The sequence below is a fragment of the Sesamum indicum genome, linkage group LG2, assembly GCF_000512975.1.
Source record: "Sesamum indicum cultivar Zhongzhi No. 13 linkage group LG2, S_indicum_v1.0, whole genome shotgun sequence".
In the NCBI taxonomy this organism is placed as follows: domain Eukaryota; kingdom Viridiplantae; phylum Streptophyta; class Magnoliopsida; order Lamiales; family Pedaliaceae; genus Sesamum; species Sesamum indicum.
In genome coordinates this window covers 5,546,402-5,572,003 of record NC_026146.1, presented here as the reverse complement: position 1 = coordinate 5,572,003, position 25,602 = coordinate 5,546,402, and the positions used below count along the sequence as shown (strand labels likewise).

General features: G+C 33.5%; 2 protein-coding genes across 4 annotated transcripts; both read left to right on the top strand.

The window, feature by feature from the left end:
- Positions 3,331-8,841, top strand: LOC105155400. 3 transcript variants are annotated; one of them, XM_020698772.1, is made up of 4 exons: positions 3,331-3,804; positions 4,220-4,376; positions 7,689-8,142; positions 8,202-8,841. In XM_020698772.1, exons 1-4 carry the CDS (start codon positions 3,539-3,541, stop codon positions 8,228-8,230), a joined length of 906 nt encoding a protein of 301 aa, XP_020554431.1. In that variant the 5' UTR covers positions 3,331-3,538; the 3' UTR covers positions 8,231-8,841. The 3 variants fall into 3 exon arrangements, with proteins under 3 accessions (XP_020554431.1, XP_020554430.1, XP_020554432.1); XM_020698773.1 differs by having other exon boundaries at positions 3,332-3,804; positions 8,214-8,841; XM_020698771.1 differs by having other exon boundaries at positions 7,689-8,841.
- On the top strand, positions 16,643-20,709 carry LOC110011566 (uncharacterized mitochondrial protein AtMg00300-like). The gene is made up of 2 exons (XM_020691764.1): positions 16,643-16,757; positions 20,339-20,709. Exons 1-2 carry the CDS (start codon positions 16,643-16,645, stop codon positions 20,707-20,709), a joined length of 486 nt encoding a protein of 161 aa, XP_020547423.1.

Genomic DNA, 25,602 nt, shown 5'->3' with positions numbered 1-25,602 from the left:
GGTCTTCATCCTATGCTAATAAGAAAAGGACTTAAAGAGAGTTCATGGTTGGGGATGAGGTGTTCCTAAAGCTACAACCGTATAGACAGTCTTCAGTAGCTCTTAGAAAACAACTGAAGTTATCTTCCAAGTACTTTGGGTCGTACAAGGTACTAGAAAGAGTGGGAAAAGTTGCTTATAGACTTGAGCTACCCCCAGGTTCTAGGATTCACCCAGTCTTTCATGTGTCTCTCCTCAAGAAGAAGATAGGCACAAAATACTTCCCCTCTGTTAATCTGCTTGAGTTGGTGGAAGAAGTGTTTAATATATATCCAGCTACAATCTTAGCATGAAGATTAATACCTCGCGGCAACGTTGGAGTGCCTCAACTTCTAATACAGTGGTCACACTCTTCACGAAGCAGGTGGCATGGGAGGATTATCATGTGATTGTTGCAAGGTTCCCCGGTTTTGATCCTTGGGGACAAGGATCCTAAAGGGGAAGGGAAATGACGTGGTTTTAGAGCGAAACACGACTTTAGGAGGAAACCGTCCAATCCAGAAGACAAATGACGACCCTTCGATTGAAAGCGCACAAGAAATTGGGGGGAAATTGAAATCCCTAAGGGCTGACGACGTCGTATTGGAAGGATTAGGGCTTAACAGTCGAAGGAAGGAATTGGGGATTTTGCACGAGCTGGTCATTCACTTGAGGGCTTATCGCATGACAAATGTACGGTGAATGATGCTCGTGAATGAAGATGCAGATGGGTTTCTAATTTTGGCCTATCCTTGTACTATCATTGTAGCTGCCTACGCGAGCTGGAGGAAGACAGAAATCACCTTTTTCTCTAGCAATTTTTAATGTTTTTCCAGCTTTATTTCCTTGTCTTTTTGTCTAAAGTTGTTATGTATTGGCAAGAAATTGTTTTGAGAAATTATTATGAATGAAATCAGTTTATTTTCTTCCTCTTTCTCTCTTTTACCCACCTAGTCTTCTCCTCCATTAAAATTCTGCAAACTCAACATCCAAGTTCTTTACATTTAAATAAATACAAGCTATTGATTTTATAGATAACTATGAACCATTGATCTAAATAAGAAAAGATATAAACCATTGATTTCTTTATCAAATTTCTACCGTTAATATATATAAAAGAAAATCCAGCGGTTCAAATTTGGGGGTTTAAATGTCATTCTATAAGTAAAAAATTTAATCAAAATCACACATAGAGCGCGTGTGTTGCACCTCTCGCATGAGGGGGGTATTTTGTTTCGTTTTTAAAAACACAAGGGAATAAATTGAGAATATATTTTTTTTTCACAAGAAGGTAAATTGCTATTTTCGCATAACACATGGAGGAGGGTGCATTTTGCCAAAATTAAGATTTAGGGATTCTAAGGTCAAGAAATAAAGTTGAAGGACTAAAGTGATTCTAAACGAAAATTTAAAAAATCAAATGACAAAGATATAACATAACTAATCCTTAACACATTTGAAAAAAAAAATAAGCACACATATGTTTCACTTAATTTTTTAGTAATATTTATACAAAAAATAGACATTCCATCTATTTTTATCTTAAAAAGTTAATTTACCTATGTTAATAAATCAATATATATTAATATAATTGTATGACTAATTATTTCTCCAATATCAAAGTTTAAATTATCCATCCATTTAAAAAACCATCCAAATAAAGCCGAAATTCAAATTTTAATATATTGTGGCGGGAGTTGGAATAATCCCAAAATTGTAATTTTGATCATTGACCCCTCCAAATCCTAGAAAATCCAGCAAACAGTCCCCTAATTGAAGTACACTCATAATGCACCTTTGTCACTTTTGTAATTAATTATTATTTTTTAATATAAGCAATAATTACATTATTATACCAACATTTCAAAAAGCCGGTCAATATATTAATATAATTTTTAATAATCATCAACTCATATAAAATGAGATAAACGTCCACATATTTAATGGAATTCGAACCCATAATTTCAAACTTTGCTAAAAATACTCGACGTTAACTACTAAAGAGTTCTTGCAAAGGTTTAAAATAAACATTTATCAGCTTATTACTAAAATTAAGTTGAAAGTAGTGTTTTTGTTTTAACTTAAATGAAGACCATTTAAATCAAAAGTTACAAGCAATTCTGTATCAACTTCTACAATTTATTGATAGAAGTGAAAATATTAAGTTATTTTTTCAAGTACTTAATTTAATTCTTTTCTATTTTTAACTTTTTCACTTTTTTAACATACTCCCAATTTTTACTATTATTTAACTTACAATTTTCTGTAAAACTTATTTTCACTATAAAAATAGAAACTATCGCAATATCTCTAAAATTTAGACCTTGTTTTTATAATTAAAAAAAAATATATTTTTCTTTTTAAGTAAAAGTAATTAACTATTATTCTTTTCTGAATAAGTTAATTACAATAATCAATATTAATATTTAAGAACTCACAACAACAATAACAATCATATATTATACATCGATATCAAATACCTAATACTAAAATAAAACAATACTTACTACTAAAATATAAATATGCTACATATTAATGTAGTCAAACTCACAACCTTATAATCATAGGGCCTCACCCTCGTCAAGTGAACTAGGGGCAATAAATGTCAGGGATAATTACAATCCTCTCTCTTGAGATTTGATGTAATTACAAGTACAATCCCTGTGATTTGAAAAAATATTTAGATAATAGTTAACAAAAACTCAGAAAAAATGACCAAATTACTCTCAGATGTCTTCACGCATTAACACATGTGATGATGTATATCTTCATCGTTATAAGGATAGTTTTGTTCGAAAAAAAATATTTGATTTACAATAAGTCAGTAATTAGTAAATCGAGAGTAAATATCAATTTTCATTTAGTTTTTTTGTTAATATTAATAAATTTAGTGAATTTTGATTAATAGTGAAACTTATTTGTTAGACGAAAATAAATATCACTAGTGCTGGATATAATTTATCAAATTATAAAAAAAAATTATATATAATTACACTAAATTTCAGAAGAAAAAATTATAATCATCAATAAATGTAATTGATCACACAAATTATAAGAAAAATTAAAAAATTGACCACTCCCATCACATTGCTCACCTTCCGACAAATTTCAATTTCTCAGACCAGTCGTACCAACTTTTGGTTTAGAAAATCACCTGCTTTCGATCTAAATTCGTAGCCACACGTGTGTGATTTTGTTTGGTGTTATTCGCTATTGCCTTTGACTTTCAAGAGTTTCTCATAGTATGTAGCACACCTGATTATATCTTCCAACAAATCAAATATACAGTGACACGGTATTCCTTGCGAGTATAAAACTGTCAGCGCCTCGCGTCAGAGCTCCAATCTTGGTGTTACATATACACAAATATCTGCATTATTTGTGCAGGAGAGCGCATATACATACATACAGCTGTGTACATCGGAGCCGGCCAAGAAGGAAACGTCGTTATTCAGGTGGTGATTTCGCCGGAAAAGGGTCCGGTTTCCTCTTCCGGCGGAGGGTATATTGAGAGAGGAAAATGAAGAAACGAAGAGCGAGGAGCGGCTTCAGCTTTTCGGGGCAGGCGGCGGCGGCGGCCGGTGGCGGTGGTGGTGGTAGTAAGGAGAAGGAGAAGGAGAAGGAGAAGGCGAAGGCGAAGGGGAGGGTGCTGCTCAAGTACGAGGCGTTGCCGGAGTATTTGAAGGATAATGAGTTCATAAGGGACTATTACAGATGTGAATGGCCCTTGAAAGATGTTGTTCTCAGCATTTTCTCCTTGCACAACGAAACTTTGAACATTTGGACGTCAGTGCATCTCTCTCTCTCTCTCTCTCTCCCTCTCTCTCTCTCCCTCTCTCTCTCTCTCTCTCTCTCTCACACACACACACACACACACAACTCCTTCCTCCTAAAACCACTTGATGATTAATTTCTGAATTTGTTATAAATAACTGAAGCACGATTTCTTGCTCTGTGTGTGCACTTTTCTGTTTGATTCAGCATTTTATTTGATATTTTCGTCCGGATTTCGTGAGCACTACTGCAAGTACCTGGATTTAATTCGACGGATAAAAGTTAAAAAACTTAAAATTTATTGAATTAATACATTCAAACATTTTAGAAATTATTTATAAAATAAGAAAATGAATTTGAAAATCCTCGAGATCCAAGTTTACAATTGCAACTTCATAATCTGAGAATTGATGTTGATATTTTACAGGCATTTTTTGGGATTTATGATATTCATGGGGATGATGCTAATGAACTTGACAGAGAAAATGAGCATCGAGAACGTGATAGCGATTGGGGAGAGAAGCGACGGATGGCTGACTTCCAAAACGATCTACAGATCCAACGCCTCCAATGTTTTCTTTACGGTTAGTGTTTTCTCATCTTGATTGCTATCCACCTTTGAGGAAAAAGAGCTGACGAAATACAAGAATATCTAAAAGTAAAATCTTTATAAATTAATAATTTTGAGACCATGAAATTTATCATATGATTTTTTTTAGTATGATTAAACTTGATTTGAGAATTTTCACAAAAATTGCACCAACCAATTAAACCAATTCAAAAATTAATGTTATATAATTTTCTGAAAAATGTTTAGAATATTATACAAGTTTTGCTGAATATAGAAAAATGGTTTAGAATATTTTAGAAAATCTCTCTCCACCATTTGATATAATTAATCTCTACCATCTATGTGTGCAAATGATACTATACATACATGGTAATTATTTTCGTTTATGGCAGTATTAATTATTAATTTAATTGAAGAAATTAAAAAAAATTAAGAAAGTTTTAAAATATTAAAGGCAGTGGAAGTTGAGAAGAGTGTTTACAACCGATGAGTGTAATCGCCACACTTTGATCTCTTGAAAGTTGTTGAAAAATGGGAGAAATGGGTGTATTTGATCAAAATTTGAAAAAGTCCACAAATGGGAGGCCAAATCAATCACATACCAAGTGTATTTTACTTGTTGTGTGATTGGTGTACAATTCAAAGAAAGTAATGCTTGGCTGATGAAATTAATACCGAACGTCGATAATCGGGTGAAAATAGCAGGGCCAGCCACCACCCACATCTTCTTGTTCTCCATTGATATTTTACCCTTGAGATTCTCTTCTTTGCTCCCATTGTTCTCATCCATATTTTGGATTTTGATTAATTCTAAGTGTGTGCTATCATTGTATTATATAAACCTAGTGCAGATAAATGCGCATAATTAATAAAATTTTTAATTATTAATTTATTGAAGAAATTAAAAATAATTAAGAAAGTTTTAAAATATTGGACAAAATGCATAAAATCCCCCTATGTTTTAAAAAGTCTGCAAAATAAACCCTCTTGTTATGAGAATAGGCTTAAAGCCCCCCTGTATTTTTTAAAACTTAGCTCAATCGTCCCATCTCCGTTAAATCTAACTAACGGTATTAATTTTTTAAAAAATGACCGTTATACCTTTACTTATTATACAGTAATACCTTTATAAATTAATAATCTTGGGACCATTAAATTTTATTAATTTAGAGAGATAGTAATTTATCGATAAATTAATATTTTATTAATTAAAAGAGAGACTTTTAAAATTCAGCAAATTTAGTATATATGTACTGAAAATAAATGAATTCATATATGTCCCATTGATTATATTCATGCATCAATCAATTTTTTGTAACTAATTAAATATATTTATGTATAATATCAATTCATTTTATACAATTAACTATTATATTTATAGACGCATGTATCAATTCATTGGAATTATTTAAACATACATGTTTACATTAATTCGTTGCACTTAAATAACTATTATAGCCAATTAAATATATTCATGTTATGATGAATGAAACATATACTATATAAATCTCAATATGAAAATAAAATAATTCATAACACCCAACCATGTCTTCTCATCTAAAAGGCATCGCAAAATCATCCATGAATAATCCAATGTATAAAGCATTACAGACTTCATAATTGAGAAAATTACCATAATATTTATAATTATAATATTTATGAATTATTAATTTAGAGTTTCAACGGGACCTAATATTTATAAAGGAATTTTTTAAAAAATTATTATCTTATTATCTTATCGAATTTGATGATTTTTTACAAAGGCCCAAGTCGGGACCGGAAGATTTTATATTTTAGAGAGTTTATTAATTTATAGAGTATTAATTTATAGAGGTTTTATATATATTATTTCTTATATTAATGACCGTTGGATCTTTTTTGATCAAATATTAATCATTAGATCTAATCAATTAATCTCAAGTATTAAATTTTTATAATTAATTTTAATTATATTAATTAAAATATATTTTAGTTAATTAAGAATATTTTAAATAATTATAATAATTAAATATTTTGGCTAATTAATAATTATAATTCTTTCAATCCTCTTTACATACTTTATGCATGCATCAAAATGAAAATTTGTTGAAAATTGGTTGCATAACATATCACATTCCTAGACGGAAAAATTGTTGCATAACATATCACAAGAAAACTACAGTTAACAATTTTTTGTAATCTTCTATTACAGTACATATCACAAGAAAACTACAGTTAACAAATGAAAACTACAGAACACAATTTTGACCTGTAGTTTTCTTGTGATATGCAGGGGAATTTATTAAAAAAATGCCAAAAAAAAAATTAGTAAAGTAGGGTGAAATGGAAGGTGTTAGAAAAGTAAGTGGCACCGCGGTGCCACAATTTTTATAATTTTTTTTCTCTATGTCACTACGGTGGGTAACCGCGGTGACATAGATTTTATTTAAAAAATATATTTTAATGTGCCACCGTGGTCAGTGACCGCGGTGGCAATGATATTTTGAAAAAAAAAAAAAATTTAATAGCCACCGCGGTGATGAGCCGCGGTGGCATTGTTATTTTTAAAATTTTTTTTTTAATAGCCACCGTGGTAAGCAACCGCAGTGGCACTGACATTTTTTAAAAAAAAAAATTAATTAGCCACCGCGGTCAGTTACCGCGGTGGCACAATTTTAAAAGTAAGGACCATTTGAAAGAAATTGTACAAGATTACTAGGTTCGATTTGCAAGACGAGAATACCGAGTGGTGGAGAGCAACAAAAAATTATGGAAAGTCGCCTGCAAATATGAAGCACAGACTGGGTGCTGTTGGATATGCTAAGGGCCATATTCAAATCCAACATGGGATTATTTAAAGTTACCAGGTATGTCGGACCACATACATGTCTGATGAATGAGGTTTCTATTGACCAGTAACTTAGGAAACAGTATGATCGCAACACATCTGCTGGGTATGGTTCGTCAAGAACCATTCTGTGACATAAAACATGTCCAGCAGATTGTGAAAGATAAATTTTGTTTTGAAGTTCCATATCATAAGACTTGGTTTGCTTTGAAAGCCGCTAGAGAACAAGTGTACGACATTTGGGAGAGTTCTGTTCAGAAGCTGCCCAAATATATGGCGGCATTGCAAAAATAGAATCCTGGGGCCATTGTGGAGTGGCTGCATTTGGAAACAGACAGCCCAAGGTGGTACATATTGAATTATGTTTTCTGGGCTTTTAGACCATGCATTAAGGGTTATCGCTATTGCCGTGACGTTATAAGCGTAGACGGAACACATTTGTACACGAAGTACAAGCATAAAATGCTGGTAGCAGTAACTTTAGATGCAAATCAGCAGGTGCTGCGGTTAGCGTTTGCACTCATGGACGAAGAATCGCTTGCATCATGGCGTTGGTTCCTCCGAATGCTTTCCAAATATTTGTTGCCGTCAGATGATGATCGAGTTTGTTTGATTTCAGACATGCATGCTGGTTTGATCAATGCTATAAATTATGTACCCGCATTCAAATTTTCTCGCGGAGTTCATCGATTTTATTTACGGCATGTGTGTTTGAATTTTAACACCAAATTCAAGAACATCCAGTTGAAGGATATGTGCTGGAGAGCAGGGGCTAAAGACAATTCTCGAAAATTTGATAGAATAATGGAAGAGATCAAATCATTGAATGAAGAATCATACGACTGGTTGGGGAGAATTGACAAGGCTCAATGGACGTTGGCGCATGATGGTAGTTGGAGAACGGGTATCCTCACTACAAACATGTCTGAGTGCATAAATGGAGTATTAAAAGGTGCGAGACGCTTACCAATTATGGCTATTGTGCAAATAACGTTATCCCACTCTGTGTAGTATTTCTTGCAGCGCTCTACACGGTGTAATCGTATGATCAATGCAAATCAACAATGAGTTGATTTTGCGTTCAAGTTGTTCGAAGCACGCCAGGCTGAGGCAGTACGTCACATTGCTCAGAAATTTGACTATAACGAACAATCTGCCTCAGTGGTAACATTGAGCTTGACCGGGCAGGGCTCCCGTACTTATGTCGTTAAATTGAAGCATCGTATGTGTTCTTGTGGCAAGTGGGGTGCAAATGAAATTCCATGTTCACATGCTATTCAGGCATGTTGGCATTTTGGGGTTAATGCGTCAAATTTTATTCCTCACTATTACAGTGTACAATCATACAAGAAGACATAACAAGGGAGGTTTGAGCATGTATACGGTGAAGAATATTGGGATATGTTTGATTTTGAACTTGTGCATAATCCCACAATGCGAGCTCGTCGAGGCCCGGGTAGACAAGTATCTACTAGAATACCGAATGAAATGAATAGACCACAAGTGCGTGCTCTCCAACAATATCAGGCTCGTCAAGCTCGGGAATGATTCTATCTTGCTATATACACGGTTTTCTCATATTGTTAAAACAACTTTCTATCATGCTATATATGGTGAAATGGAACTTTGTACCACATTTAAATTTTTTATTTATAATTTGCAATTAATTTTTAACATTAAATAATCATTATCATTAAATAATCATACTTTATATAGCAAGATAGAATTATTTCTGTAATCATAATAATTATACAGCAAGATACTTTATATAACCATAATAATTATATATTTCTGTAATCATATTTCTGTAATGTATTAAATAATCATACTTTATATTTAATAATAATTGTATAACTATGAATAATGGAAAACGTTAAAATCATGTTATATTTTGTATTAAATTTAATATATACACTATATATTTTATATTAAATTGAATAGAGATTAAATCTAAATATATACACTATATACATAATGTATATAAATTAAATTTAAATTAAATCTAAATTGCTCTTGTGCAAAATAAAATAAAATCACATTAAATAAAATAGAAATTTTATAGACATCTCAATTTACATATGCAATATTCTTATGCTTTCCGTTTGTAATACACAAATCTAATAATGCCCTCCATTGCCACAACGTGGACGTCTTCTGTTTTTTCGAGGAGGATTATCATCTCTCTGGTCACCGGGTGTGTTCACATCGGTGTTTTCGAATGGAACCGGTAATGCATCATATTGTGTTCGAATTTTCGGGTTAACATTATGTGTAAATGTATCATCAAATGATGGCATGTATGGAACATATGGAGTGTAAACAGTCGACGACCTGTTTTCGGGTAAAAGCTCGACGGACCAGCCTCCGTGCAAACAGTAGATGGCCCGGCCTCGGCATGTACGCTCGACCGACCAGCCTCTGTGAATGCGTTGCCACGAGCTGTGTCAACCAGCCTAACTCGAACACTTGGATACCGTGAACTAGAAAAGTTCATAATTTCACGTCCGATCGTACGCGCTCGCGCTCGAGTATCTCTTAATGACTGTTGATCATCTCCAAAATTTTCACAATCAATCACTAGCTGCTCCATTCTATTATACTGGTAAACAAAATCAAATTAGCAGTATAATCGACAAGTTAAATTAACTGAACATTAAAAAATATAAGGTGCTTACCACATATTCCCAATCACGGGTGTTAGTTGGTCGATAGCCCGACGTGTTCGTAGACAATGTGTTATGTGAATTTTGGACCCGAGTAATTTGATGATACCAGTTCATATAGTCAGGAACGGTATCAAGACCACCTTGAATAACGGGTTCTTCCACCACCAGTGATTGCACATCATTCCATTTCGTGACATAGTTCGCGTGAAACGTTCCCCAGTTCATGTCATGACGTCTCCGCCTGTCTACTGTGTGTAAACGACATCCACTGATTAATGGATTTGGGGGAATGTCTTGCACATAGCCAAATTGGCGGAAAACCCTCTCCGGGTGTTGCATCTCCACCAGCGAATAATTGATCAATGGGCAGCGTATATTTCACAGTGTGCGCATTGTATAAAAGGGCAATGAATCAAGATCGAGTGCATTATCATCATACGGAGTTCAAATAAAATACAATACCATATAACGCCCATCAATATACTTGGAACAAATCATCAATATACTTGGAATAAATTCCCCAACTATGGGGAATTTATTAAAAAAATGCCAAAAAAAAATAGTAAAGTAGGGTGAAATGGAAGGTGTTAGAAAAGTAAGTGGCACCGCGATTACTCACCGCGGTGCCACATTTTTTATTAAACAAACAAAAAATTCTCTGGGCGTTATATGATATTGTAATTTATTTGGACTCCGTATGATAATAATTCACTCAATCTTGATTCATTGCCCTTTTATGCAATGCGCACACCGTGGAATATACGCTGCCCATTGATCAATTATTCGCTGGTGGAGATGCAACACCCGGAGAGGGTTCTCTGCCAATTTGGCTATGTGCAAGACATCCCCCCAAACCTATTAATCAGTGAACGTTGTTTACACACAATAGATAGGCAGGGAGTCATGACATGAACTGGACAACGTTTCACACGGACTATGTCGCGAAATGGAACGATGTGCAATCACTGGTGGTGGAAGGACCCGTTATTCTAGGTGGTCTTGATACCGTTTCTGACTATATGAACTGGTATCATCAAATTACTCGGGTCTAAAATTCACATAACACATTGTCTACGAACACGTCGGGCTATCGACCAATTGACACCCGTGATTGGGAATATGTGGTAAGCACTTTATATTTTTTAATGTTCATTTAATTTAGCTTGTCGATTATGCTACTAATTTAATTTTGTTTACCAGTATAATAGAATGGAACAACTAGTGATTAATTGTGAAAATTCCGAAGATGATCAACAGTCATTAAGAGATACTCAACCGCGAGCGCGTACGACCGGACGTGAAATTATGAACTTTTCTAGTTCACGGTATCCAAGTGTTCGAGTTAGACCGGTTGACACAGCTCATGGCAACGCATTAACAGAGGCTGGTCCGTCGAGCGTACATGCCGAGGCCGGGCGATCTACTGTTTGTACGGAGGCTGGTCCGTCGAGCTTTTACCCGAAAATAGGTCCATCGACTGTTTACACTCCATATGCTCCATACATGCCATCATTTGATGATACATTTACACATAATGTTAACTGAAAAATTCGAAGACAATATGATGCATCACCGGTTCCATTCGAAAACACCAATGTGAACATACCCGGTGACCAAAGAGATGATAATCCTCCTCGAAGAAACAGAAGCCGTCCACGTTGTAGCACTGGAGGGCATTATTAGATTTGTGTATTATATACAGAAAGCATAAGAATATTGCATATGTAAATTGAGATGTCTATAAAATTTCTATTTTATTTAATGTGATTTTATTTTATTTTGCACAAGAGCAATTTAGATTTAATTTAAATTTAATATATACGTTATGTATATAGTGTATATATTTAGATTTAATCTATATTCAATTTAATATAAAATATATAGTGTATATATTAAATTTAATATAAAATATAACATGATTTTAACGTTTTCCATTATTCATAGTTATACAATTATTATTAAATATAAAGTATGATTATTTAATACATTACAGAAATATGATTACAGAAATATATAATTATTATGATTATATAAAGTATCTTGCTATATAATTATTATGATTACAGAAATAATTCTATCTTGCTATATATAGTATGATTATTTAATATTAAAAATTAATTGCAAATTAAAAATTGAAATGTGGTACAAAGTTGCATTTCACCATATATAGCATGATAGAAAGTTGTTTTAACAATATGAGAAAATCGTGTATATAGCAAGATAGAATCATTCCCGAGCTTGACGAGCCTGATATTGTTGGTGAGCACGCACTTGTGGTCTATCCATTTCGTTCGGTATTCTAGTAGATACTTGTCTACCCGGGCCTCGATGAGCTCGCACTGTGGGATTATGCACAAGTTCAAAATCAACCGGATCCCAATATTTTTCATCGTATACAGGCTCAAACCTCCCTTGATATGTCTTCTTGTATGATTGTATACTGTAATAGTGAGGAATAAAATTTGACCATTAACCCCAAAATGCAGACATGCTTGAATGGCATGTGAACATGGAATTCCATTTGCACCCCACTTGCCACAATAACACATACGATGCTTCAATTTGACGACATAAGTACGGGAGCCCTGCCCGGTCAAGCTCAATATTACCACTGAGGCAGATTGTTGGTTATAGTCAAATTTCTGAACAATGTGACGTACTGCCTCAGCCTGGCGGGCTTCGAACAACTTGAACGCAAAATCAGCCCATTGTTGATTTGCATTGATCATACGATTACACCGTGTAGAGCGCTGCAAGAAATACTGCACAGAGCGGGATAACGTTATTTGCACAATAGCCATAATTGGTAAGCGTCTCGCACCTTTTAATACTCCATTTATGCACTCAGACATGTTTGTAGTGAGGATACCCGTTCTCCAACCACCATCATGTGCCAATGTCCATTGAGCCTTGTCAATTCTCCTCAGCCAGTCGTATGGTTCTTCATTCAATGATTTGATCTCTTCCATTATTCTATCAAATTTTCGAGGATTGTCTTCAGCCTCTGCTCTCCAGCACATATCCTTCAACTGGATGTTCTTGAATTTGGTGTTAAAATTCGAACACACATGCCGTAAACAAAATCGATGAACTCAGGAAATTTGAATGCGGGTACATAATTTATAGCATTGATCAAACCAGCATGCCTATCTGAAATCAAACAAACTCGATCATCATCTGACGGCAACAAATTTTTGGAAATCATTCGGTGGAACCAATGCCATGACGCAAGCGATTCTTCGTCCACGAGTGCAAACTTAACGGCAGCACCTGCTGATTTGCATCTAAAGTTACTGCTACCAGCATTTTATGCTTGTACTTCGTGTACAAATGTGTTCCGTCTACGCTTATAACGTCACGACAATAGCGATATTCCTCAATGCATGGTCTGAAAGCCCAGAAAACATAATTCAACATGTACCGCCCCGGGCTGTCTGTTTCCAAATGCAGCCACTCCACAACGGTCCCAGGATTCCATTTTTGCAATGCCGCCATATATTTGGGCAGATTTTGAACAGAACTCTTCCAAATGCCGTACACTTGCTCTTTAACGGCTTTCAAAGCAAACCAGGCCTTATGACATGGGAGTTCAAAATCAAATTTATCTTTGACAATTTGCTGGACATGTTTTATGTCACAGGATGGGTCTTGACGAACCATACCCAGCAGATGTGCTGCGATCATACTCTTTCCTAAGTCACCGTGGTCAATAGAAACCTCATTCATCAGACATGTATGTGGTCCAACATACCTGGTAACTTTAAATAATCCCATGTTGGATTTGAATATGGCCCTTAGCATCTAACAACACCCAGTCTGTGCTTCATATTTACAGGCGACTTTCCATAATTTTTTGTTGTTCTCCACCACTCGGTATTCTCGTCTTGCAAATCGGACCGAGTAATCTTCTACACTTCCTTTTAAATGGTCCTTACTTTTAAACAGCATTCCGTTGGCGAGCTCTCCAGTGTTTTAGTCATAAAAATTGCCCCACCTACCAGTAAGGATATCAATCGAGTCTGCAGGGACTTTTGGATATGTTGTGCTGAAAAATAGAATGACCGGATATAGGTTCATTCTGTCGGGCACGACAGGCATGTTCAAATCAAACTCGGCAGGCATGTTCAAATCAAACTCAGTGTTCAACAAGCTATCAGCTTCAAACTCGGCATCTTCATCGTTGTATTCAGATGAACCCGCATAATCCGATGGACATGCATAATTCGATGAACCTGAATATGCATTTGTCCCTGCATATGATGATGGGCCTGCATACGACGATGGACCTGTATATGATGATGGGCCTGCATACGATGATGGACCTGCATAATCTTCATTAATACCAAACTGCCCCATTTCTTGAGTTACTACTGGTAAGCTCGACAAATCTTGGGTTATCATAGACATATACATTCCCCAATCACCAACAGCTGAGTCATCTAGTACAGCATTTTGCAAAACTTTCTCCGCTTCGACAAAAATATCAACCGACACATATCCATTCACCGGATTTATAAAAACTTGCATATCACGATCCTTCTTAATTGCCAACAATATCTCATTCCTTTGGCCAAAATTAAATGTTATGTATTTAAAGAATATATGCAATTTAAAATTATTCCTATCCATACCAATTTCTTCATACAAAATTAACTGTAACTCAATAAATGTAGTACTACGAGAAATTTGCATGAATCCGAGTGGGGGGCGATCATAACTTACAGAACCATTCGAATTGATTTGTTGACCTCCAAAATATATAACAATATCAACATTGTTTTGCTCCGCCATATCTTCAGAACAAAATAAAATACACATCAATATAAATTTTTTTCATAATATAATAAGATATTTAAAAAAAGAACAAATAACACAAAAATTTAATAAATAACTTACTATATGCCTTTTCAATTATAAATCTTCAAATAAAAAGCGAAGAAATTTTAGAACAATTGCGAGGTATGGTGGTGTATGAATTTTTCGAAGGCTGATTTTGAAAGTGTAAGGGATAAGAAACTGAATGCTAATTTTTTGAAGCTGCTTCTCCTGATTTTTTAGTGCGTATGAATGTGAGAATAGCGTCTGATTTATATAGCTAAAAAAACCGCGTTAAGCAATCGCGGTGCCACAGACGATAATGCAGAAAAATTGATTGTCACCGCTCTAAGATAGCGCGGTGTCAGATTCTGGAAAAGAAAAATTGATTGTAACCGTGCTAAGATAACGCGGTGTCAGTGACCGCGGTGGCACATTAAAATATATTTTTTTAATAAAATCTATGTCACCGCGGTGACATAGAGAATTTTTTTCTTTTTTATAAAAATTATGGCACCGCGGTTACTCCTTACTTTTCTAACACCTTCCATTTCACTTTACTTTACTATTTTTTTTTGGCATATTTTTAATAAATTCCCCTGATATGTACTGTAATAGAATATTACAAAAAATTGTTAATTGTAGTTTTCTTGTGATATGTTATGCAACAATTTTTCGTCTAGGAATGTGATACATTATGCAATCAATTTTCAACAATTTTTCATTTTGTTATGCATGCATAAAGTATGTAAAGAGGATTGAAAGAATTATAATTATTAATTAGCCAAAATATTTAATTATTATAATTATTTAAAATATTCTTACTTAATTAAAATATATTTTAATTAATATAATTAAAATTAATTATAAAAATTTAATAGTTGAGATTAATTGATTAGATCTAATGATTAATATTTGATCAAAAAAGATCCAACGGTCATTAATATAAGAAATAATATATGTAAAACCTCTATAAATTAATACTCTATAAATTAAAAAACTCTCTAAAATAATAAAATCTTCCGGTCCGGACTTGGGTCTTTGTAAAAAATCATCAAATTCGATAAGATAATAATTTTTTAAAAAATTTCTTTATAAATATTAGGTCCCGTTGAAACTCTAAATTAATAATTCATAAATATTATAATTATAAATATTATGGTAATTTGCTCAATTATGAAGTCTGTAATGCTTTACGCATTGGATCATTCATGGATGATTTTGCGATGCCTTTTAGATGAGAAGACATGGTTGGGTGTTATGAATTATTTTATTTTCATATTGAGATTTATATAGTATATGTTTCATTCATCATAACATGAATATATTTAATTGGCAATAATAGTTATTTAAGTGCAACGAATTAATGTAAACATGTATGTTTAAGTAATTCCAATGAATTGATACATGCGTTTATGAATATAATAATTAATTGTATAAAATGAATTGATATTATACATGAATATATTTAATTAGTTACAAAAATTTGATTGATGCATGAATATAATCAATGGAAAATATATGAATTCATTTATTTTCAGTATATATGTACTAAATTTGCTGAATTTAAAAAGTCTCTCTTTTAATTAATAAAATATTAATTTATCGATAAATTAATATCTCTCTAAATTAATAAAATTTTATGGTCCCAAGATTATTAATTTATAAAGGTATTACTGTATAATAAGGGTATAACGGTCATTTTAACGGAGAGGGGGCGATTGAGCTAAGTTTTAAAAAATACAGGGGGACTTTTAGCTTATTCGCATAACAAGAGGGTTTATTTTGCAGATTTTTAAACATAGAGGAATTTTATGCATTTTGTCCAATATTTTAAAACTTTCTTAATTATTTTTAATTTTTTCAATTAAATTAATAATTAAAAATTTTTATTAATTATGCACATTTATCTGCACTAGGTTTATATAATACAATGATAGCACACACTTAGAATTAATCAAAACCCAAAATATGGATGAGAACAATGGGAGCAAAGAAGAGAATCTCAAGGGTAAAATATCAATGGAGAACAAGAAGATGTGGGTGGTGGCTGGCCCTGCTATTTTCACCCGATTATCGACGTTCGGTATTAATGTCATCAGCCAAGCATTACTTTCCTTGAATTACACATCAATCACACAACAAGTAAAATACACTTGGTATGTGATTGATTTGGCCTCCCATTTGTGGACTTTTTCAAATTTTGATCAAATACACCCATTTCTCCCATTTTTCAACAACTTTCAAGAGATCAAAGTGTGGCGATTACACTCACCGGCTATAAACACTCTTTTCAACTTCCACTACCTTTAATATTTTAAAAATTTCTTAATTTTTTTAATTTCTTTGATTAAATTAATAATTAATACTGCCATAAACGAAAATAATTAAAATCTATGTATAGTATCATTTGCACACATAGATGGTAGAGATTAATTATATCAAATGGTGGAGAGAGATTTTCTAAAATATTCTAAACCATTTTTCTATATTCAGCAAAACTTCTATAATATTCTAAACATTTTTCAGAAAATTGTATAACATTAATTTTTGAATTGGTGCAATTTTTGTGAAAATTCTCAAATCAAGTTTAATCGTACTAAGAAAAATCATATGATAAATGTTGTTGGACTTCCCTAATAAATATTGATTACTTTTATTACATTGTCCATCAATAAATTCAAATCGGTGTAAATCCAATTTGAATTAGAATAGCTTAAAAAACTAAGTTACATTAATCTTTAGTCACATAGAATTATATATCTAAAGTTTGAAGTTTGAGAAAATGCACAAAGATGAAAAACATGAGGAAGGTAAATATATAAATGAATAAAACTATTATTGGATAATGAATGAATCTTAATAATAGTATTACTCAAAATATAGATTTTCATAAATATTGAGTGTTGTACGAGTCGTTTACCTAATAAGAAGCATATAGCTTAAAAATAATAGTATAATTATCGTTAAAATTTTAGATAAAATAATGAGCAATTAGTGAAAAAACATACATCAAAATTAGAAAAATAACACAAGAAAGAAATTTTTCTAAAACATGAACAGACACAATAAAAAATTAAAAAAAGACGATAAAAATTCATTAAAACCCCAAGCGTGGAGTAAATTAGAATAAAAAAGCTAGAGAAAAAAATATGGTAATAATATATAAAAATATAAATAATGATAAAGATAGTCAAAAGCTAATTTATGCCTAGTAAAAAGAGTATGCTGTACTTAGGGAAAAGTTTTTTAAATGAAAATTTTAAATTTATGCATAGGTTTAATAGTAAAATACAAAAGGGATTGTTATAAATATGGCCCAATAACCACTAAATGGCAGGCCCATCTGGCAAGGCCCACAGACACGCCCACTTGACAAGACCCACATAAACCGGCCCGACCCATGCCCGGTGTCCGACCCAACACTCTACCTATTTACCCTCTAACCCTAACCCTAGCAGTCCTCATTCTCTACCTCTCCATCTCACTTTCGTCGTCTGTGTCTCTCCCTTCTCTTTGCCTAAATCCGCGATGGATCTCCTTGATTCTTCCTTCCTCTTTCACCACCGTTTTAGCTGGTGGCTTTCCAAAGCCAATCTATTGGCTTTTGGAAAGCCACCTAACCTTCCCTCCATTTGACTCCTTCTCATCCCTTTATAAGGGATCTTCTCTCTCTGCAAACATATACAGAATACTACACAACTCTTCTATTTTTCTAAAGGTTCTAAGTGTACGGTATTGTGGGTCTTTGTGATTGTAAGATCTTTGTGATCTCTTGGAGAGGTTTTCCAGTGGAGTAGCCGTGGGGTGGCGATCTGTGGAGACTGAGTCTCTGTGACCGTGCTCTGTGCAACATCTGTTTTGGATCTGGTTCTATCTGAGCCCATTATCATTATCATATTCAAATTTCTCTGATCTTATTCATTTTTGTTAATTTTAATTCTATTTTTTAGGTCTGTAATTATTAAGGAGTTTCGTACTCCATATTTACTGTAATAGATGATTAGGTTTTTACTGTGTAAAGAAGATATCATGGGAGCATTCCACCCTACAGTGGTATCAGAGCCAGAACTCTGATCCTCAACTCGATGTCGGTGGTGGTAACATCTAAACCCCTCCTTTAATTCATGTTGATAGTTCTGTTGATTATTACTGCCAGATATTATTATCTATTCTATCACTCTTTGACCGTGGTAATTTCCCCCTAATATCCCTCTTGGCCGGACCCCTGTGGTCGTCGAATATCTAGATGGGACTTAAGTTGGCTAGCCTTAGACTTGTGATATTTTTCCTCTATATTATTACTAATCTACTGTGATCTTATTGATCTGTTGATCTGTGTGATCTTATTAACATGCTGTTATAAATCTGTCGTGATCTTATTGATCTGTTAAACTGTTAATCTGTCATGATCTCTTTAAACTGTTGTGAACCTCTATCTTTTATAACCCACTATGATCTCCTACCCTATTGTAATATGCAATATTTGTTAATATTTTTTGAGAATTTCTGTGATCTGGTAGTATTTTATGTGTGATTTATTGCTTCGCATATTTTCTGCTAAATACACTAATTTTTTCTAAAATTATTGAAAATTTGCCTAATTTTTGAACCTGTGAAAACCATTTCTAAATTTCTTAATGGCCGGTTGTAACCTACAACCTTTCGAGGGTAAAAGTGATTTTTCAATTTGGCAACAAAAAATTAAAGAAATTTTGATCCAAAAAAAAGTTTTCAAGGCTATTAATGGAAAATACTTAGAAAATGTTTCTTAAGAGAAAAAAAGTAGAAAATGATGAATATGCCTATTCCTCTATTATTTTGAATTTATCTGATACAGTTTTAAGAAAAGTTGAAAAACAACATTCTTCGAAAGAATTATGTGAAAAACTTGAAGAACTTTACACTGAAACCTCCCTACCCAGTAAACTATTTTTATTAGAGAAAATTTTCAAATATAAACTTGACTTGTCGAAAAACATTGATGAAAATCTGGATGATTTTACTAAGTTGACACAAGATATTAAACTCACAGGTGATAAAAACATTGATAAATACTCTCCAATTGTCTTGCTTAATGTTATTCCTGAAACATACTCTGATGTAAAAGTTGTTATTAAATATGGTAGAGATAGTGTGAATATTGAAACTGTAGTAAATGTACTAAAAAGCAAAGAAATGGACCTAAGGGCTAATAAACCCAGTCAAAACCAACACGAGGTTAATTCTATTAGGGGAAGACCTAAGTTTAGAAACGCAAATTTTAGATATAATAGTAGGAGCAGAAGTAGGAGTAAAAGCAGAAGTGGAAGTAGGAGTAATAGGGAAGATAAAACAAAAGAAAGATGCTTCTATAATTGTGGTATTAAGGGTCACTATATGAAATATTGTAGAAAGCCAAAAAGAGAAAGTAGAGATAGCGTTTATGATGATAAAAAAAAACATGAATGGTTAATTGATTCAGGTTGTACTTTTCACATGAGTCCTTTAAAGCAAATTTTCTCAAATTTTAAATTTGAGCATTCTGCTTTTGTCTCTATAATGAAAACAAATGTGAAATCAAGGGTTTGGGTGACATTTCATTATATTTTAAAGAAGGTTATAGGTTAAACTTAAAGAACGTCAGACATGTTCCTGATTTGAGTCATAATCTTATTTCATATGCAGCATTAGAGGAAGAAGGTTTAGAAGGTAGATGGGGCAAGGGCCTCATGAAAGTTATGAAAGGTTCTTTAATTGTGTTTATAGTTGAAAGAAGGCGTAATCTTTATATGTGCACTGTTTCTTATGATAATATTATTGCTTTTGTGCCTGAATGTGATAAAACTACCCTATGGCATAAACGACTTGGTCACATAAGTCTAAAAGGACTAGATGTTTTAAAAAGGGAAGGAATCTTGAATGGAAAATTTGAGAAACTGGATTTCTGTGATGACTGTGTTCTTGGTAAACATCATAAAGTACACTTTCCTGTCTTACCTTCCCCAAACCCTTCCATGTCTACTTGCATTCTGGATTATGTGCATGCTAATGTTTAAGGTTCTTCAAATATACCCACTCATGGTGGAAATCGTTATTTTATGTCTATCATTGATAATTCAAAAAAAGTTTTTGTTTTTCTAATGAAACACAAATCAGAAGATTTTGAAAAATTTGTTTTGGTAGAAAACCAAATTGGTAAAAGGTTAAAATCTCTTCGTACTGATAATGGCCTAGAGTTTTGTATTCAAAACTTTTCTGATCTATGTGATAAGTATGGGATAAAAAGACACAAAACCAACCCCTACACCCTCAACAAAATGGAGTTGCTGAATGTATGAATCGTACATTACTTGATAAAATTAGATGCTTATTAATTAGTTTTGAATTGCCTAAAACATTTTGGGGTGAAGTTGTTCTTATTGCTGCTCATTTAATTAACATATCTCCATCTGTGCCATTGTCTGGAAAAACTCCTGAATCTGTTTGGTCAGGTAAAAAACTTTATTTATCTGCTTTACGTATTTTTGGATGCTCTACATTTGTTCATCAAAACTTCGATAAGTTAGAACCTAGATCTATAGAATGTATTTTTATTGGTTATCCTGAAGGGGTCAAGGGTTATAGACTTTGGGTTCGTAGTCAACTCGGTTTTAAAGTATTAATTATTAGGGATGTCACTTTTAATGAAAAGAAAATGCCGTGCTTAGATAAAACACAACCCAAACAAAATGAGACAACCTTTAATAAGGTAAAGAATAACTTAGGGTATATCTAACAGGGGGTAGGGTTAGATAACACATTAGAAGAACAAACAACTGCAGAAAATTCAAACACAAAACAAAATCCCCTAGAACACTATCAGCTTACTAGAGAAAGAGATAGGAGGCAAACTAGGGTTCCTACTAAATTTAGGGATTTTGATACAGCCCTCAATACTGAATTGTCTGAACACACTAGTACTGATGAAGCTATGAAATCAAAATAATGGCTAAGTGCCATGAACGAAGAAAAATAGTCTTTAAAAGGCAACAAAACTTGGATCTTAGTTCTCAAGCCCAAAAATGTCTCAATAGTTGACTGCAAGTGGATTTTTAAAATTAAACAAGAAAACCCCATCAAACACAAGGTTAGGCTAGTAGCTAAAGGATTCACCCAAAAGGAAGGAATCGATTGCAATGAAATATTTTATCCTGTTGTTAAATACACCACTGTTCGAATTATTCTTGCTCTCACTGCACACTACAATTGGGAATTAAAATAAATAGATGTTAAAACTGCTTTCTTACATGATGACTTGGATGAAAACATTTATATGAATCAACATGTTGGATTTGTTGATAAATCTAAGCCTGATTATGTGTGTTTGTTAAAAAAGTCTTTGTATGGGTTAAAACAGTCCCCTAGACAGTGGAATAAAAAATTCGATTCATTCATGCACTCCTTGAACTTCAATAGAAGTCATTATGATCATTGTCTTTATTTTAAACATGTGGATAACACTCCTATCTTTTTTGTTCTATATGTTGATGACATGCTAATTGCTTGTCCTAGATTTCAACTCATCAGTGATTTACAAAAATAGTTATGTAAAGTTTTTTAAATGAAAGATCTTGGAAATGCAAAGCAAATTCTTGGTATGAACAATTCTAGAAATAGAGAAAAATCTACTATACTTTTGAATCAGAATTGTACATCTTGTCTGTTTTGAAAAGATTTTCTATGGAAAATGCCAAACCTACTTCAGTGCCTTTAGCTGTGCATTTTCAATTTTACAAGGACCAAAGTCCTAAAACAAACAGTGAAAAAGCCAAATGGAAAATGTTCCTTTACTCTAATGTTATTGGATCCATCATGTATCTTATGATGTGCACTAGGCCTGACATTGCATATACCATTATCTGTCTTAATAGATATATGTCTAATCCCGAACCCCCCCATTGGGAAGTTTTAAAATGGTTGCTTAGATACTTACGTGGATCTGTTGATATTGGCATCACTTTCTCTAATAACCGTGAATGCACTTAACTTGTCGGATATGTAGACTCAAATCATGCTAATGATAATCGGAAATCCACTATATCTTATGTGTTTACCTTTTGTGGTTCATGTATTAGTTGGAAATCCCAACTACAACACATAGTCGCCTTGTCTACTACCAAGGCTGAGTACTTTGCTACAATTGAAGCCTTTAAAGAAGTCATTTGGTTAGATGGTTTAATTAAAGAAATTGGTTTTTCAAGAGAAAAATTAGTTGTATTTTCTGACAGTCAATCTTCCATACAACTTTGCAAAAATCCTGTTTTTCATGACAGCACAAAGCACCTAGATGTTAGATATCACTTCATTCGTGACATTGTAGGGAAGGAGGTTATAAAGCTAGAAAAAATCAAAATAGAGGAAAGTCCTGCAAAAATAGGGACCAAAAGCTTACCCGTTAAAAAATTCATTACATGTTTAAAAATTCTGAACTTGGTTCCTGACTAACCTCTCTCTGTCATAGTTATATTTTTGCAGGTACACCCAAGGCGAGTCATTTTGGCTATGATGATGCTCCAGATCCAAAATTAAGTTCCGGACAGTGTTTCCTTATGGATCATTGGTCCATGGTGGAGTATGTTATAAATATGCCCCAATGACCACTAAATGGCAGACCCATCTGGCAGGGCCCACAGACCCGCCCACTTGGCAAGAGCCACATAAACCGACCCGACACACACCCGATATCCGACCCAACACTCTACCTATTTATCCTCTAACCCTAACCCTAGCAGCCCTAATTCTCTCCCTCTCCATCTCACTTGCGCCATCTGGTGTCTCTCTCTTCTCTCTGCCTAAATCTGCCATGGATCTCCTTGATTCTTCCTTCCTCTTTCACTTGCATTTTACATGGTGGCTTTCCAAAGCCAATCTAATGGCTTTTGGAAAGCCACCTAACCTTCCCTCCATTTGACTCCTCATCCCTTTATAAGGGGTCTTCTCTCTCGGCCAACTTAGACAGAATACTACACTACTCTTCTATCTTTTCTAAAGGTTCTAAGTGAACGGTATTGTGGGTCTTTGTGACTGTAAGATCTCTATGATCTCTTGGAGAGGTTTTCTGGTGGAGTAGTCATGGGTGTGGCGATCTATGGAGACTGAGTCTCTGTGATCGTGCTCTGTGCAACATCTGTTTTGGATCTGGTTCTATCTGACCCTATTATCATTATCATATTCAAATTTCTCTGATCTTATTCATTTCTGTTAATTTTAGTCTTATTTTTTTGGGTCTGTAATTATTAAGGAGTTTCATACTCCATATTTACTGTAATAGTTGATTAGGTTTTTACTGTATGTAAAGAAGATACCACAGGGGTTTTTCACCCTACGGGGATTATATATATGTTGTCTCTGCTTAGCTTTTAGCAATGACAATTATCCAAATTAGGTAATAAATAATTCATATAATCCATTCCACAGAGTATAAAACTATCAACGACTTTCCTTAAAAATTAAGTTATTTGTTTCCAAGATGTTGTTAGATATATTATACCTTTATTTATTGAAAATTAAAAATACCGATAGAGAAATCTATATAAAAAGTTACGATATACTATAATTTATAAATAATTATTTTATAATAATGGAAAACCAAAAACATTTGAAAGAAAAAAAATGAAAAAAGAAAAGGAAAATTTTATTTTTAATAATTTAAAAATCTCAATATTCTTCCATTTATCTGAACAGAAAAGGATAAAGAGTAAATTATCTTGAATGGAAAAATAATTACAAACAAAAATAAAGTGATCAATTTTTTCTTTTTGAATAGAACATACAGACGCTATCATTTGTCATGAAAAAAAGAAAGAACTTTCATGAGCATAAATAAATATTAAAAAGAGAAAGTTTAAAGTGCAAAAAAAAAAGAATGAATTGAAAAAAAAATATCAATTAAAATAACATATATTTTTCCATATACATTAATAAAAAAAATAGCAACAGGAAAATGATATAGTATGCAAAAGTTTACAATACAAAACGAATTGAAATATAGCAACATAATGATAAGAAACAAATACAAATGCAGAATAATAGTCATATTTGCAGCAAAAATGGAAACTGCTTTCATTCAATCTTCACACACTAAAATTACAGAGGAGTTTGGGTTAAATATAGAGAAGAAGAGGAAGACGACTGAAAAAACAGAAAAACTAATCAGAAAACTAATCTTGAACAAACTAACAACCTGTACACATACCTGCAACTAGGCTCCACGTCACGCTTAGTCAACTAATAAAAATGCAGAAGTAAAGAAACAGAAACATAAAGAGGTAAAACACGTTTCTTCGTTGTTTTTGAGCAAGCACTCTGCAACTGTAATTCTGGCTTGCTGATGATGAAGGTGAGTTCTTCAAACTCAACCTGGATGCCACACGCGTATGATTGCAACACCCCCCCCCCCCAGTTGGACTTGGGAAGGTAAATGATTGCAACCCCCCCCCCCCCAAGTTGGACTTGGGAAGGTAAAGAGCAAGCCCAACTTGACCAGCAAAATAGAGAAGGAAGAACCAGAGAGAGATTTAGTGAACAAATTTGCGAGTTGATCACTGCCGCCAACGAAAACAGGAAGTAGAAAACCAGATTTGTGGCAATTGCGTACAATGGGGCAATCGATATCGAGGTGTTTCGTGCGCTCGTGAAACACGGGGTTAGCCACGATGTGAATGGCAGCTTGATTGTCACAATGCAAAGGAATTGGGCGAGTTAAGCAGATACCAAAATCACAAAGTAAGTACGAGATCCATTGAAGCTCACATATAGACGCAGCCATTCCGCGATATTCTGCCTCCGCCGAAGAACGAGAAACTGTACATTGCTTCTTGGTCTTCCAAGAAACAAGGGCTGGACCAAGGAAAATAGCAAAACCAGTAAACGATCGTCGTTGTGTCCGAGCAAGACGCCCTGTCTGCGTC